Source organism: Rhinolophus sinicus, linkage group LG14 (assembly GCF_036562045.2).
Source record: "Rhinolophus sinicus isolate RSC01 linkage group LG14, ASM3656204v1, whole genome shotgun sequence".
Lineage (NCBI taxonomy): Eukaryota > Metazoa > Chordata > Mammalia > Chiroptera > Rhinolophidae > Rhinolophus > Rhinolophus sinicus.
In genome coordinates, this window is record NC_133763.1 from 54988367 (window position 1) to 55003628 (window position 15262).

General features: G+C 48.3%; 1 protein-coding gene across 5 annotated transcripts; it reads right to left on the reverse strand.

Annotated features, from left to right (window-relative positions):
* Positions 1-378: 378 nt before the first annotated feature.
* SLC17A2 (solute carrier family 17 member 2) lies at positions 379-15054 on the reverse strand. Of its 5 annotated transcripts, none has more exons than XM_074318751.1 (13): positions 14932-15043; positions 13624-13741; positions 10787-10897; positions 9379-9590; positions 7460-7693; positions 7297-7384; positions 5283-5369; positions 3827-3945; positions 3580-3741; positions 2963-3095; positions 2728-2875; positions 1876-1966; positions 379-870 (listed from the first exon to the last, which is right to left on the reverse strand). In XM_074318751.1, exons 3-13 carry the CDS (start codon positions 10812-10814, stop codon positions 736-738), a joined length of 1437 nt encoding a protein of 478 aa, XP_074174852.1. In that variant the 5' UTR covers positions 10815-10897; positions 13624-13741; positions 14932-15043; the 3' UTR covers positions 379-735. The 5 variants fall into 5 exon arrangements, with proteins under 5 accessions (XP_074174852.1, XP_019574332.2, XP_019574331.2 ...); XM_019718773.2 differs by having other exon boundaries at positions 14781-15008; XM_019718772.2 differs by lacking the exon at positions 13624-13741 and having other exon boundaries at positions 14932-15054.
* Positions 15055-15262: the final 208 nt, after the last annotated feature.

The following is a 15262-nucleotide window of genomic DNA, read 5'->3' on the forward strand; positions in this document are numbered from 1 at the left end:
GCTTTCCAATTCTGTCTCCTCTCCCCCGGTTTCTAGTTAGCCTTATTTATTCCATTCTCTCCTGGTCATTTCCTGGCCGTTAATCTCCTGGGATTTAGCTAGGACCAGTAAGTACCTATTTTGCCTGATGGAGATAACTCTAATCTAAATAATGTAGAAATGCTCTATTTAATGTTAGCAGGTGAGCTTTAATAGAATTTCACCACATAAATAAACATCCAAGTTTCACAATGTATAAAAAAATAATAAAAATGTTAATTGTGTGGATCACAGCTTTGAAATTCTGTGCTGAGCTCTCTAACACAGGCTTACAGTTCCCAGAAGATCGTCTCTGCTGGGGTGTGTTTATAATCGCCCCTCGAAGGTACTTATCTGTGATGATGCTCACATAGGTTTTTATTCACCCAGTGCTTTTCAAAGAGGAAAATTCAAAGGCAACGGGAATTGATGTGTCATGCTTGTCCAGCAGTGGTCACCTGTGGCTGTTTGTTAGAAACCTTGGGACGTGTCTGACCATCGGTGGTGTCTGGGAGCCACCCCAGACCAGTTCAGTCAGAATCTCTGCAGCCCATGAGTCCATTTGCTTTAGAGACGCCCCAGGAAAATCTAACACATGCAACTGTAGTGGAGAACTGCTGAGCCTGTGGTGAAGACTATGAAGAAAGAACAACGACAAGTAAAAAATGCTGAAAAGTTAGTGGTTGGGTCTACATTTAAGTCTGCAGCTCTGCGTCCTCAGAGGCGGGTGAGGGTCCGCTCTTTGGCCCAGTCCTGGATTTCTGCTTGCCCAAACGTGAGGTAAAAAACCAGGCCGAACATATTGACAGCAGCAGACAGGAAAAAGACGTTCCTCCAGCCAGACATAGAATCCTGCAAGCAAACAACAGTCTCACAAGTTCCTTCCCCACCATCCTAGAAATCGTCCATTTTGTGTGTCACAATATTAGAACAATAGGCAATAGCCACGTACGTTATCAAAGAAGGTTTTACGAAACTGTTAGAAACAAAATGAGTCCAAGATGGACACGGTTCCGGGTTGAGATGGATTTTTCTTTAAACCCAAACAAATTCACCTACACTCATATATTTTGGAAATTTGGATTTCAACATTCGTGACAATATTATATTACTCATTTAAAATGATGCCTAAAATGACGTCCTTGAGATCTCATCCTGTGTTCTCTCTGTTTTGCTTTGTTTCAGCTCTGTTGACGTCCATCACAATAGCCAATGCCTGTACAACCTCCCCTGCCAAGCCCGTTAGACTTCATCTCTGCCAGTGCAGTCACTGTTAACCCAGGACTAGATCACATAAAGATATACTGAAAACGAAATGAAAATGTTGTTTGAAGTTGCCTCTCTTGGTCCTTCCACCTCAGCTTGGTCCTTCCTGCTTTCCCATCTGCTCTACCTGCCCCACCCACACTGAGAAGCCGCAAGGCCACGTGCCCTGCTTTGTCTCGGTCATCCTCTTTTCACCGTAATTTAGCCTCCCTTTAAATGGGCCTCGGGACCCTTGTCTTTCCATTTTGTGATGTTTTTCAAGTTGGAATGAATCTGAACAGACTGTTCAAAACCTCCCGGTCTTCACCTCTTACCATTCCTTGGCGTGTCACTCACTCTGCCGTGACTAAGAACTGCTTCATGCTTTCGTGCCTCTCGGAAGCCATCCATGCTGTTTTCTCTGCCTGAACTGCTCACTGTCATCCGTCTAACTTTACTCATCTTCAGACATTCTGCGCATACCTGTCCCCAGGACCCCGTCCTACCAGAGTCTGATTCAGAGCAGTTGTGTCTCCCCACCAGACCACGGATGCATGTCTCCCGTGCCCGAAACGATACCTGCCACGCGCAGATGGTCAATAAATGGCCCACCTGACTAATGAGGAAGCCGGTGGCCGTGGAGGAGATGATACCAGCCATGAGCCCGAATCCCCGGGACATCCCCATGAGGAAGCTTGCGTATCTGTGGGGAGATGATTGCACGGGTGGCTTTGTCCAGAAAGCTGCTTTTCCACATAGAAAGCTTTCTAGAGCAGCCTTTTCTTATATGGAAAGGTGGCTTTTTAAGCAACTCGACTTTAATGTAATTCAGCTCCAAAGGCAAAGTCATTTTGCCTCACCCCAGTTTTCCTTCACCTGAAGATATTCGGGGCAATGTCCACTTGCGAACCCTGAAATCACCTACCACCGAGGCAACCGCTGGGGAACAAGTCAGGTTCCTACCTGGCTGCTTGGCACGGCTGGCAGTGTGTGGACAGGACACCAGACTTGGCACAGACTGCCAGGGTTTAAGTCCCGCCTTTGCCTTTGAGTGACATTGGGCAGGCATGTGACCTGTGCCTCACAGAGGCTGCTCTGTAGAGTGAGGCTAAGGAGAGGACCTACCTATGCAGCTGTGAGGACCGGATGGGTGGACATGAAGGTCCTTCACGTGGGGTTTGGCTGAGGGCACATGCATAAATATGTGCTGATATCACCAACACTCTGGGCGCGTCCCCAAACACATGCATGTGGGCCCTTTTCCAGAGCACAGGTCAGTGTTGGAGGTGGGGGGGTTCAGGAAGCTGTTGCTCTAAAACGCCTTCGGTCATGGCTACATGCTGACATTTCTCATTACTTGTCACTACTCTGCCATCATTGATCATATATGAACAAAATGAAGGCCTTGTTGAAGGAGACTAAGGCCCGACACCTCGGAGGGGCCGGGGAGGGGACAGCGCTTACCTGGGGGCAACATCTAAGGTGTTGATGATGAACCCCGAGTCACACAGGTTGCTCGTCCCAGGAATGAGTATCAGCAGGATAATGGTGGTCACGTGACTGGAAGCCACGAAGGGCAGGGCCACGGCACAGAGTGACGGGAGGAGCAGCCCTGGCGAGGAGACCCGCCGTCAGGCACCCACTCTGACGGTGCATGGACAAAGGAATTGGCTAACCCAGCCCACACGCCCATCCTTACCTAGGGACGAAAAAAGTTTCCTAACGGTGATTAATCGGAGAAGATTCCTGGACAGAAGGAAATCTGCCAACTGACCTCCCAGAATCGTACAACTTGCAGCGGCAACAAAAGGCAGGGAGGACAGAAGGCCACTCTGACGAGAGGAAGCAGGGACAGTGAGGACAGAGATGCAAGGACACTGAAGCCACCAGGGGCCACCAGCCCATCCCCTGCCATGTGGATTGTTCGAAGGGAATCAGCAGCCTGCTCTACGTGAGAGGGACGCTGTCTCAGGGAAGACGGCCAGTGCTTGCATTACATGATCTCCAGAGAATAGCGACATTAATTTCTAAGGGACCTCGAGGGATTAGCTGGTGTGGCAGTGTGGCACAGCCGTTCAGAGCACGTATCGCAGAAGCTCCATCACTCAGAGGTTGTGTGACCCAAGCCAAGTCACCTCACCTCCCTGTGCCCTGTCTCCACACCTGTTCAGTGGGAATCATTCCAGTGGCTCTGTCAAGGTCATCGTGAGGGTGAAATGGTTGTGTGCGAAGCCAGAAGGCAGTGAGCAGCACGGGACTAATGAACTCCCTTCATGGTCACTGCCGTGTGCATAGAAGTGTCAGAAGCATACTCACATCTCTGATGCTAACACGGAGCACAGAACTGATGTATGTCGGCAGGTACGTTATGATGATGGTGCACAACCAGAAATGGCTGAAAAACCCCGTGAAAATGGCCCAGAGTGGCAGGCATCTGACCATAGCCTTTATGGGGACAGATCGTCTAGGAGACGTGGGCTGAAAGGAAATATGTCATCAGCACGGGTATCGGCATAGGCAGCGCCTCCTCCAGAGAGGTCACAGACAGCGCGGTGCACGGTACCTGCTGAGCCAGCGAGGACACGATGTATTCCTTTTCCCTGGCACTTATGCATGGGTGATGCCCGGGGTCGTCATAAATCACAGTGAACCACAGCAGGCAGCAGACACAGCCGATGCCACCTGGGAAGTCGGGACCCAGTCAGTTTTCAGGCTGATTTGTGAGCTGGCGGGGGAGGGGGAGTAGTTTCCTCTGACGTGGCACACCTCCCCCAACACACGGTTACCCACCACGAGGACCTAAATTTTCCCACTTCTTTTTTTTTGGATTGTTCTACAAATGTCCTTTGAACGAAAGCTGTCCTCTCACACACAGACTGCCATTTGTCAGAGTCGAGCCTTCTGGAGATAACATGAGTGTGGAAGGGCCAGCGTACCGCTAATTACGCTTAGAATGCCAGTGGCTACAGTGTGATGTCACTGGCGGCACTTTCTTTCTACACACATCATTGTCTTATTTTGCAAAGATCTGAACAGTCGGGACTGAAGGAGAGAGTAGCCATACGTGCATGAAGCAACCTGCCATAATATCAGTGTAGCAAGGGAAAATTTTCCAACACATTTGCAAAGAACAGTGTTGTTTGTACTCAAACAACACATCCGTGACAGATTTCCAGAAGAAATATGTCTCGACAGTACTTGATTTTACGTATGTGGACAAAAACGACCTGGGATTAGCATCGTTCCCGAGAAAGCCATCCAAGCCAGAACCTTATTGACGCCATTTGGTTATAACAACAGAACAGAAACTTGTCTCATTGCTGAGATGTGTCATCTGAAGAAGGTTCTGTGTTAAAAGATTCTGGGGACTAATGTTCTTTAAATTCCCTCCTATTACTGGATTCGTCCATCCATTTATTTATAAAGCTATAGCCAGGAACTATGGTAGCATAGCATACGATAGAATGGACTCCATACCGCCAGCATGTCATAATCTAGTGGAGATGGAGAAAATAAATAATTACACACCAGCCAGACTAGAGAATAAATAAATACCAGTAGCGCTTTAGGGGACAGAGAGACTGAATCTTATGGTATAACTCCTGGAGGTCCCCAGAGGGAAAGGTACCTTTATGTGGAGCTTTACACGTTTCACCTGGTAGGGGATAGGTTAAGTGCATCTTGGCAGAAATAATAATTATAGTGAAATACGAAGACACACCTAAAGTGTTTCAAGTCCACTTTACCAATTTGATATCCTAACCACATGCAGAAGGAGGCCTGGCATATCAGAGGTCCTGGCAGAGGCTCCATAGAAGACATGGGGTAGAGAGGTTGCCCTGCTGACCTCTCAGAGGTCGGCGATGTGCATAGTTGTCCCCCAGACTAGAGTAAGAAAGCCACCAAGGTTCGGTATTCGTCATCACCTTCCATTTAATAAGACTTTTCCTGTCATGTGGGAAGCATGGGGATGAGTGCCTGGGAAATGCAGGCGTTAGAACTGAGAGAAAGCGACTCACCGAAGATGTAGAAGATGAAAGGCCAGCCCAAGGCCTGGGAGATGAGTCCCCCGACACAGAGGATGATGAAGGACCCAAACGCTGCCCCTGAAGAGAAGAGGGAGAAAAAAAACGCTCATGACACTAGCGAAGTGGGAGCGAGTGGCCGCCCTGGACATCGTCCCTTCTGTGAGGCGGCAGGCTGGGGATGACTGGTGACAAGTCTTTCTTATCTCCCCAACAAGCCATGTGAGGTCATGAGAACTAATAATAATGACCGGCCTCCTGACACATTAATGCTCCTTATCACCAGCGTGACCAAATGGACATCCCTCAGTTTGTCACAGAAACCCTGCAACCCCAGCACACTTGTGTTTCCTTATAATCAGAGCTACATTCTGGCAAGGTATGACAGCAGGTTGGGACCAGAAACGGAAAGATTTTCAAAAATTAGTACTAAACAGTCCCTGCTCTCAAGGAACTCCCCGTCAAGGTGGGGAGAAAAGTGTGAACAGAATTATTACAAGTGTAGTACGACGTAGACCCTGGAGTCTGAACATACTTTATAGACACCAACAATAAGAAATGCATTCTACATGGCAACACACACACACACACACACACACACACACACACACCCCTTAAACAAGTTTAAAAACCCCATCCTCAGCCATACCATGGGCAATATGCTCCAGCATTTTCTATTCAATTGTATTTACTTTTATTTTTAAATACTGGTTTTGACCCATTTAATTGATTTTGTGACCTGCCTCCAATGGGTCACGATTTGGAAAAAAGAAGGCTGTAGAATATAAATACAATAAACCCACAATGCGCTATGGAAGAACACATGAGGGGAAATTAAAACCAATGGTACATTTAAGAACTGCTTAGGACAGCCAAGCAGTAGGTGGTAAAAGCAGCTGGAGCTTTGGTAAAAACAGAGGACTTTCCAGGAAAGTGAGCCAGTGAAGTAAGGCCAGACAGGAGCCAGGGCAGTGTTGGGTTGGGGCCTGAGCCTGCTTACAGCCGGGCGTTGGGCGGAAAAGCGGCTGGGAGCACGTGGGAGGGCAGCTTTGCATCCCGGCAGCCAGGAGGTCAGTTTCATCTGCATCACGGAGGATGACAGGGAAGGGCCCCGAGCAGGTGCACAGACATGCCCAGGTGTGCGTCAGGGAGACCACGTGGCTTTGATGGAGCGAGAAGGTTGGAGGAAAGAAGGCTGGAGGAGCGGGAAGACCAGCCGCGAGCATTTGCAGATGGAGGAGATGGTGAAAGCTGCAGAGGAAGCAGGGTAGCTGGCGAGTAAACATGTGCGGATACAGCCGTGCATGGGACTCCGGAGCGCGAGGCTGAGGGAACCTCAGCGTTGTGGGCTGGTGTGCACCCTCAGGGCCATCCGCGAGCAGACGGCAGCCATGAAGCTGTCCCCTTGTCCTAGAGCACACTCGGCGGCGGTGACGGACAGTGTACTCTGGGGCCACCGCGCCTGGCTCAAATCCCGTTCTACCACCTGACTGAGATTTGCACTGGGGCATTTTACTTAATCTCTGTCTGCATATGTTAGTTTCCTCCTTTGTAAATGCAAGGTAGAAATCGTAGTTACGTCAGAGGGCGGTGGGCATCCGCCGAGAACACGGGAGAGCTCGGAGTGACCTGAGCCCTTTAAATGCTTCCTTCCCCGCTTCCAGCCTCGCTTCTCCCTTACCGCGCGGAATTCTGATAGTCTCAGTTCTCACTTGTAAATCTTAGCTAAATTGGCGTGTGTACAGGATACGTCATCTTTTTCCACTTATGCAGATTCTCTAAGTTCTACCCGTTTTCCTGCAATGCTTTTCTCGTTTCCTTCAGACAATGGTCCTTCCCGCTTCTGAGCCTCAGTGGCTTTCCAGCACCCGTGCATCTCCTGTTATGCAACCATCTTACGTTGTTGAATTTGGGGGGAGGCACTTTAATCCCCTCACCCTAACCCACCCCCCGACAGCATAGCAAGAAAGACTCTGGGCAGGGCTGTGACCCACGCGTGCACCCTTACCTGACCCCGCAATGCTGGTGAGCTTGCTTCGTTCCAGCGGGGGGGCCCATTTGGCCCAGATTGTAAACTGACCTGTCCACGCCATTCCCTAAAAGGAAAATCATTGAGACCTTTGATCTCTGGACGGTTTGGGAATGCTGGAGGTAAGGAGGTATCTGAATACCTGGGCCACGCCCTGGAGTGTCCGGATGGCAACGAGCAGGGTCACTCCAAGGTCAGCAGCCAGGGGTGTGAAGAGCGTGAGGAGGGAGGACGTCAGCAGACCGGCCCCCAGCATCTGCTTCGCGCCGAATATGTCCGCTAAGTACCCGCTTGGGATGAGAGTCAGCATTATGCCGCAGCTGATGGAGCTGAAGATGACACCCTGCGTCTCGGGGCTCCACGCGTACACAGAGGTCTGCGGAGAGGACACGGGAGACGCTTTGGGAAAGTCGACTTCTCGGCCAGAGCTGCTCGGGGTTGCTGGGCCCGACTCTTACGCATCAAATTTGCTTTTTCTCTAGTTTTTATCTAACTTAGATATTCCACCTTTTCCAAACACACGACCAAGTACACCCTGAATTCCCTCCTCTCAGGGGAAGCAAAAACAGAGGAAATGAAGAAGGAAAGAGAGAGAGAGAAATAATTACACAGATGCAGGGTAGAAAGATGTAAACGAGAGGCCGAGAGGAATTTCATCTGGGGAAGAGCTTCCTCAAACCAGTTTGCTTGGGTGAAAGGCAGATGACATGTTGACTGTCCTTTGAAAGAATGAGGAAGACACACTTGACGGCGCTGTCATCAAAACAGCCCCTGACGGAGACGAGGGGCCGGCGGCCGGCGGTCTACACCGCATCCTGCACGTAATGACGTCACAGGCGTCTTCTGACGAAACCCAGGACTGTTTCATCGTCCCTAGACCTGGGGCATCGTGCTACAAATTGAAGTCAAGTGCTAAAATACATAAAAGGTGAAACGTTCTATCTATAAATAATGTAAGACACACACACGATTCCTATCAGAATTCAAGTGCAAGGATGAACCTCAGTAAACAGGGCGCAGTATTTGGGCCATCCTGTGAAGCATGGCTGGGATTTGTGCAAAGAGAAGTTGGAGAATTCATTCTCGTGGAAGAAACCAGCAGAAGTGGACGTGCAGCTCTTGGAAAGCTGTCGCAGGGTGGGGAACTGACCGGGCCTCTGCTGAGCTCAGAGCAGACGCCCCGGGCGCCGAGAGCAGATGGGAGCCTGGCACCCGGAAGGCATCGTGGACTCAGCATGGGAGAGTCTGCGTGTCGAGTGAATGATGGAAGAAAGACTGAGGCAGAGAAGTCACTAAAACCAGCTGGGTCCAAGGTGATAAAATCAGGAAACGTGAGGGTGACATGAGCAGTGCACAGGGAAGGACAGATTCAAGGGAAAAATTTTAAACGGTAAGAATCATGATTCTCATGCAAATATAAAGTGAACGTGTGATAGTGTTTTTTTTTTTTTTTTTTTTTTTAACTCATTGATGAATGAGAGAGTTGGTAAGAAGTTACAACTGGTCCAAAGGAGAGCTCAAGAACCACATATATGCACATGGAAGTAGGGAATGATGCTGAAATTGATTTTAAATATATGGCAAGACCGGCTTATTCCCCTGGGGGCCGGGGGCAGTGAGTATCAGTTGATTTTCCGCGGGACACAATTCATTTGCAGAGCGAGGAGTGGCAGTCACCGGTCTTGGTGCTTGTCGCCTATAACGTACAGAGTTGGCAAATGGCTGGAGGACACTGGCAGGCGCAGAGCCCTGCAGAGCCAGGCAGAAAGGCGCACCCAGACAGTGCCGCGCTTTGCACGGAAGACGCGCAGTCATCTGTTCTTTTTTAGCAGTTTTCACAATCTTTCCCTCTGTCCTCTCACCTTGTAACTATAATAATCTCAATGAAAGATTATTATCACAGAGGTAAACCATATCTCAAACAAAAATAATCCCAATCCTTTTGAGTTTGTCATTAAAACGTGCGCTTCTGGATGCCACAGAATGAAGACCCAAGTCTTCCAGTGGGACTGGGGTTTCCGTCCCAACCACGCGCCGCCTTCTCCACCCGCTTCCCCTTACCCCTGTGTTGAACTCCTGGATGGGTCTGCCGGGGTCCCCAAGGGCGTCAGCTGCAGGTTCCGCTGCAGAGACGTTGGACAGAGCTGTCTGCCGGGTGCCGTTCACCATGGCGATCACAGCGATGCTGAGGCTCACGCGCTGGGTTACCAGGGTGAAGTTTGAGAAGTGCATGATGACAGCCAGCCCGTAGCGCAGGGAGCAGAAACCCGGACCTAGGGGACCACACAGGAGAAGCCCTGAGCTGCCGACCGAAGCGGCCCCTTCCACTCCCCGCAAGGTCAAATCTAAACAAACCTCAGGGGACCTCACACAGTCCTATTGTCTTTTGTCACCCGAATAACCATGACTACAACCCTTCATGATCTGAATCCCGGATCTTACATCAAGTAAAGCCAGTGGAGCCTTTTTATCTCAGAGGTGTGGGAAGCAGGTGACTAATATGGGAAAACCTAAATGAGGGCATTTATGTTACATTGTTCCAAAATAGAGAATAGGGAAGATGGTGGCAGAGCCGTCACCAAACCCAGCTGCAAGTCACTGGTCCCGTGTGTTTTACATATTTATTTACCATAAATCTTGAAAGTTTATACTTAGAGAGCTGCTTTTGAATGGTGATCGAACATGCAAGGGTTCTCTTTAAAATAACTGAGAGAGAGAAAATGAGCATTTCCACTAACTCCTAGGGTAATATCCACTTGGAAATAGTTTTGTCGTGTGTGACCTGGCTGTGCCTTCACATATGTGCAGCTTTTCCAACAATTAACTCACAGAACCATTTTTACGAGTCTGTAGGTGACATGGTGCTGCGGGAGTTGTCAGTTACCAAGGGTAACACGTTTTCTTTACAAAATCCCCAGGAAGTGGAACAATGGGCCAATATCAAAAGGGTTCCCATATGAATGATGGAGTCAACTTTTTTCTTTTTTTTCATATTTGGAAAACTGGAACTAAAGAGAAACAAAGACAGAACCTGTGGAGGAACAGAAAGAATATAACAGCAGAAATCATTTTTAGCAGCCAGTTGGCTCAGGGATAGGTTGCCTGCAAAATAATTATTTCCATTCCTGCGGTTTCCAAGTGCAGGACAAATAGCCAGCTACTTGGCAAGGATATTATAGCAGGAAGTCATGCATAGGTTGGGGGTTTGTTTAAGGTAACATTTTCAAGACTCTTTCCATTCCTCAGGTCTCAGGATTGATTTCTGATGGATAATTCAGTGGGGCTCCCTATGGAAGAAGCAACAGGTGACAAGATGAGGGGCTGGCACTGGTCCAATGTTACACTGAGAGTCTCTACAACGATGGCATAATGGAAGCAGGAGGATGGGGGTGAGGGTGAGTAAGGGGCACTGGAGAAAAAGGGACCGCTTTCCCACGAGGCATGCGGTAAACACAGAAAGTGGCTTTACCTTTCCTGGTGGACGGCTTCTCCTCCATCTGGCTGCTCTGGGAAATGACACCGCACTTTGTGATGGGGTCCCCCTCTGCCCTGAATCTCTTTCACCGCGACAGGCTTTGATCTGCGGGGAGAACCACAATCCAAAACATGACACACAAACGACTTCCTCATGCAAGTGGTGTCCTTCCCTCAGCATCAGGAAAACTGTAATTCGACACAGATTGCTTTCCACTGGGCAGTACAGTCTTCAGTGCTTCCGGAGGAAGTCTGGCTTTCTTATAAAAGTCAGTCCTGGGTATGTCATTCCAATTCTTTACCCATCCATTTCCTTTCCTGTCCTTTCTGAGCAGTGCTGCAAGAGGAAAATGAGAAAGTGCAAACCACCTAAAACCATGCAAAGGTGAGGACAGCGATGGCTGGAGGTGGGTCAGAGGGCAGGGAAGTTAAGTTCAGCACAAAAGCGGAGGATGACAGTCCCAGAGCAGCCTTCCCTTTTGCTCTGACCATGTTTGTATCCCTTCCGTACAATCGTAACAATGTTACATGGTGTCATCTTTGAACAGGAAATGTAACGTTGTGCAACACTTGTATGTACTACCTTTAAAGGTTGAAAAGATTGATTCTTGTCTTTGCTACACACAATTTGAATACTTTATTGGCTGAAAAGGTCTTAAATCACCTGTAAAATCATACTGGATGGGGGGCTTTCCACTATAATTATGAATAACTCCTGCTCGTTTGACAGGTAAAGAGAATTCATGACCCCAAAGGGACATGCTTGATACTTGTGCACCCATCAAAGTCTCTTTGGGGATACATACACTTGTTTCTTTTAGGAACAATCCTCATCTTAAAACTATTCTAACTTTTGCAGCCACTTCTAAGCAGCAGGATCCATGACAAACACACGGACCGGGCTTCTGTTTCCTCATTCAAAGCTTTGCATCTTTTCTGCACATAAACTCAGTAAGACTTACCTGCCCCCTTCAGGGTGGTCATAAGCTATGACCTTAGGACAAAGGCTCATAAAGAAAGATCCAGATGAGGACTTCTGCCCCCAGATTCCTTAGCAGTATTAGTTAGCACAGCACAGTACGGGAGAGAAAGTAACCTAACAATAAACGTTTGGCCATTTTAATAGATTCTTATGATGGCCTTTGTTACAAGAATGTATTTGAAAATTTGAATGGCATTAGGGAAATGCTTGTACTCTCATGTGCAAAGCAGGCTCCACACCTATGTTACGTGAAGGACCCCAGACAGAGAAATAGACTCACACAAGCTGGTTACCAACTACGGTGGTCACATCAGCCTTCGTGATTTTCCATAGTTACCAAGTGGTGTTTTTCCCCCTACAATTAGTAGATACGCATCTTATATTGAGAAGAAGCTAAGTGTCTTTGAAAAAACAATAATTAGGCTTCTTGACCATGGTCCGGATGGTTTTCTGATTGCCCTGTGTCTCTAGAATCCTGGGAAGATCTCCTCATCTAAGCTGTGACTGTTTCTATTTTCATCCCCATGACCCCAGCTGGATGCCCAGTTGCTAACAAGAGACGGTCGGCACCAGGAACCACGCTGCGTTTTCTCTGTCTTGGGAAGCCATCAGGCTCGCCAGGATGGGGGAATACCAGGGCTTGAGCCCAGCATTCCACCCTGGGATCCCAGCTGAAGCAAGCTGGATGGACACGAGGTTGACCCATCGTTGGGGCCATTTTCTGTTTGATTCCCCTCATGATGGGCGACCCCTACACTTGGCTGGAGGCAACTCCTTAACCCCCCATTCAACTACAACCTGTCCACTAAACCTTGTAAACACAGAATTCTGCAGCTGAAGGAAACCCAGAGCTGTGGGTCTTATCGATGAGAAGATGGGTGTGCAGAAAGCGGGGACTGCCTCCAGCTGCGGGGTTTTCCGGGCAGCCCCCGCTCTCCTACAGCCCAGATGGCGCCCTTTCCGTTAATCCGACTCCCCCTTATGTTCACATTTTAAGCACAAGCGCTCTGTAAACAGAATAGGGGAGGTTTGCTTTGCAGTATTCGAGAGGGATGCATGACTTTACATTTTTAATCATGTATCCCAGAAGGAAATTGGGTGGTGAAACAACGCTTCCAAATTGAGCTCTGAATATTTCAAAGAATAAAAACGATGATTCTCTCTTGTGTTTTGTTGGTGAAATCATATCACAAACCCATCACTTTAGCTGTCTTTCCCCTGCCATCTGCCGCCATCCCTACCTCGGCTTTACGGTGTCAAACGCGTCTCTGAATTTTGTCTCGATAGCTAGTTTCAGTTGTTAACTTCCCTGTTTCCTTTCCATGAGATAAACACAGAGCAGGCAGACTTGCCAAACCATTCAAACCAGGGGCTTTCTGTGACCTGATAATGGAAACGATTTCTCCGAAATAATCCCAGAAGCATATAAAATTACGGAGTCTGAGTGCTGGCATAATCGATATGCTTTAGAGACAGTGAAATGTCTTAGCCCAACGGGGAATGCTGGCAGGCAACTTCCCCTTGACGCTTGTAAAATAGTGAATCCTAGTGTCAGAGCTATACACAGACAGAGAAAACTGAAGTGAAATTAAGTTAAAGGAAAATGCTGCATTTTAAAAGTAATTTTGACATGATGGAGTTGTATTTGATATACAATTAATCATACAGACAATATGGTTTATGCATAAGCAAAAGAATAGTTATTTTTCTTCCTCCTATTCCGCTTAGTGTCAAACTCACTATTCTGCTATGATGGCTTCCCTGTTGCTCTTAGGTCTTTCCTGACACCCAGCCTGTCTTGCATCACCTCTGTTGGCTGAGGACCCTCGTTTGCTTAGGATAAATGTTACCTGTAGTTGAAGGAGCATGAACCTGCCGTTCAAAGGGCGTCTCAGGGCCTACGGCTTTTCCGCTCTTCACAGTCTGAGTAAAGCAGGTGTCATAAGCTCCCCAAGCTTTAATCGTTTCCTGAGGAAAATGGGACACTATGACTTCATGGGACCGTTGTGAGGCGGCAACTACAGGCCGAAAACTGCGACTGATGGTAACAGCAGCAACTCTAGCAGACTGGCCCGTGGGCCTCTGTGATGGTTAAGTGCAGGCTTCTAGCAAACAGACTAGGTCTCTACAAAAAGGATTTTGACTGATTGTTAAATGGACTTTAAACTTTCCCTTTTAAAAGTGGGTTCTTCTGGGCTGGAATCCACGAGTCGGCTGAGGAGCGGATTCATTGCTACGAATATCACAGAATATGTGAAGAAGTCACCTTTTCTGTGTTGGTAAAACTGAGACTCCTTTCCTCACCTGCCTGCCTTTCTGAAAGGCTGGTAGTTCTGAAATAAAGCCAATTATTCCAGTAGGTCATATATGTCATGCTGTCGTTTCATTTATGAATTTAATCATGGAAAGAAAGAAACACAAAAAGTGTACTGAGCACCAAGAGTGGGCAATCCTAGATGGCAGGGCTATGCCAAACTTAAGGGGCAACAGGGGGCACTGCCGTGGGGACCTCAAAACTCGGCTCATCAGGAGACAGGCAGGAGTCCCCACGCACCTCTCCTCCAAGTGACAACCACAGGCTACAGCTTCCAGGCTGACGTGAGCCCCGCCGTGCCTTCCTCTGGCCACCTTCCCTGAGTCTTTCCCCAGGCTTCCCATCTGAGCCCTGACCGCCATCTCTGGGCACCTTCCCTCGGCTCACAAACCAGCCCATCTCCACAAGCGCACATGTTTTCTTGCCTTCAATTTTACCCACACCTTTGTTCATATTCTCCTTTTCTTGAGAGACAATTTGAGAAATCTCAAAGGGCTCATTAGCCCCAGTCCCCAAACCTAAACCTTGTAAGTTCTGGTCCAGGATTTTATTCCACAGCCAGAGCCCGACCAATTCACCCGGGTATCACAGCTCACGCTCGTGGAATCCTCAGGGCTGGGATCATCGTCCCCAGTGTCCCTGGCACTGGTGGCCTCTCAAGCCTGGCTCTAGGCTCTTGACTGACTTAATTACCTTTTTTAGAAGTCTCTCCTTTGTTCTGGAACCAGATGGAGGTCCTTAGGCGGCTGGTAGTTTTCCCTCTGACTTTCCCTCCCTTTAATAGCTCTCTGATGGGTAAGTTATTATCATCTGCATCTGATCCAGAAAGAAGAAAAGCACTTACCTTCACCATTAAACCAGTATCTTAAGCCCTAGACTCTAACGCTACCTTGACGTTGCGGCCGCCCCTTCTCCCCTTTCAAACAATTCCGCTGTTTACAAGGATAAATAACAAGCCACGTGGCAGTCAGACAGCAGTGAGTTTGGCTCCAGCACTCTCAGAGCAGAGCCCGAGTCTGGCTTTGCTGCTTAATTTTTAACTTTATTTTGAAGTTCTCACTGACAGAATGAGTATCTCCAAAGGTGACACCATGTTTTCCTGCTTTGAACTTTGCATACAACTGAAAAAGTCAACAAGACCTTCTCCTGAAAGGAAGGTGGCGTGGTGCGGAAGA

Coding starts and splice junctions, on each gene's coding strand:
- SLC17A2 (XM_019718772.2), bottom strand. CDS start 10,814: ATGGAGGAGAAGCCGTCCACCAGGAAAG. Junction 7,385..7,459: donor CACTCCAGGGCGTGGCCCAG/GTATTCAGATAC, acceptor TTTTCCTTTTAG/GGAATGGCGTGGACAGGTCA. Junction 1,967..2,727: donor ACCTTAGATGTTGCCCCCAG/GTAAGCGCTGTC, acceptor ATCTCCCCACAG/ATACGCAAGCTTCCTCATGG.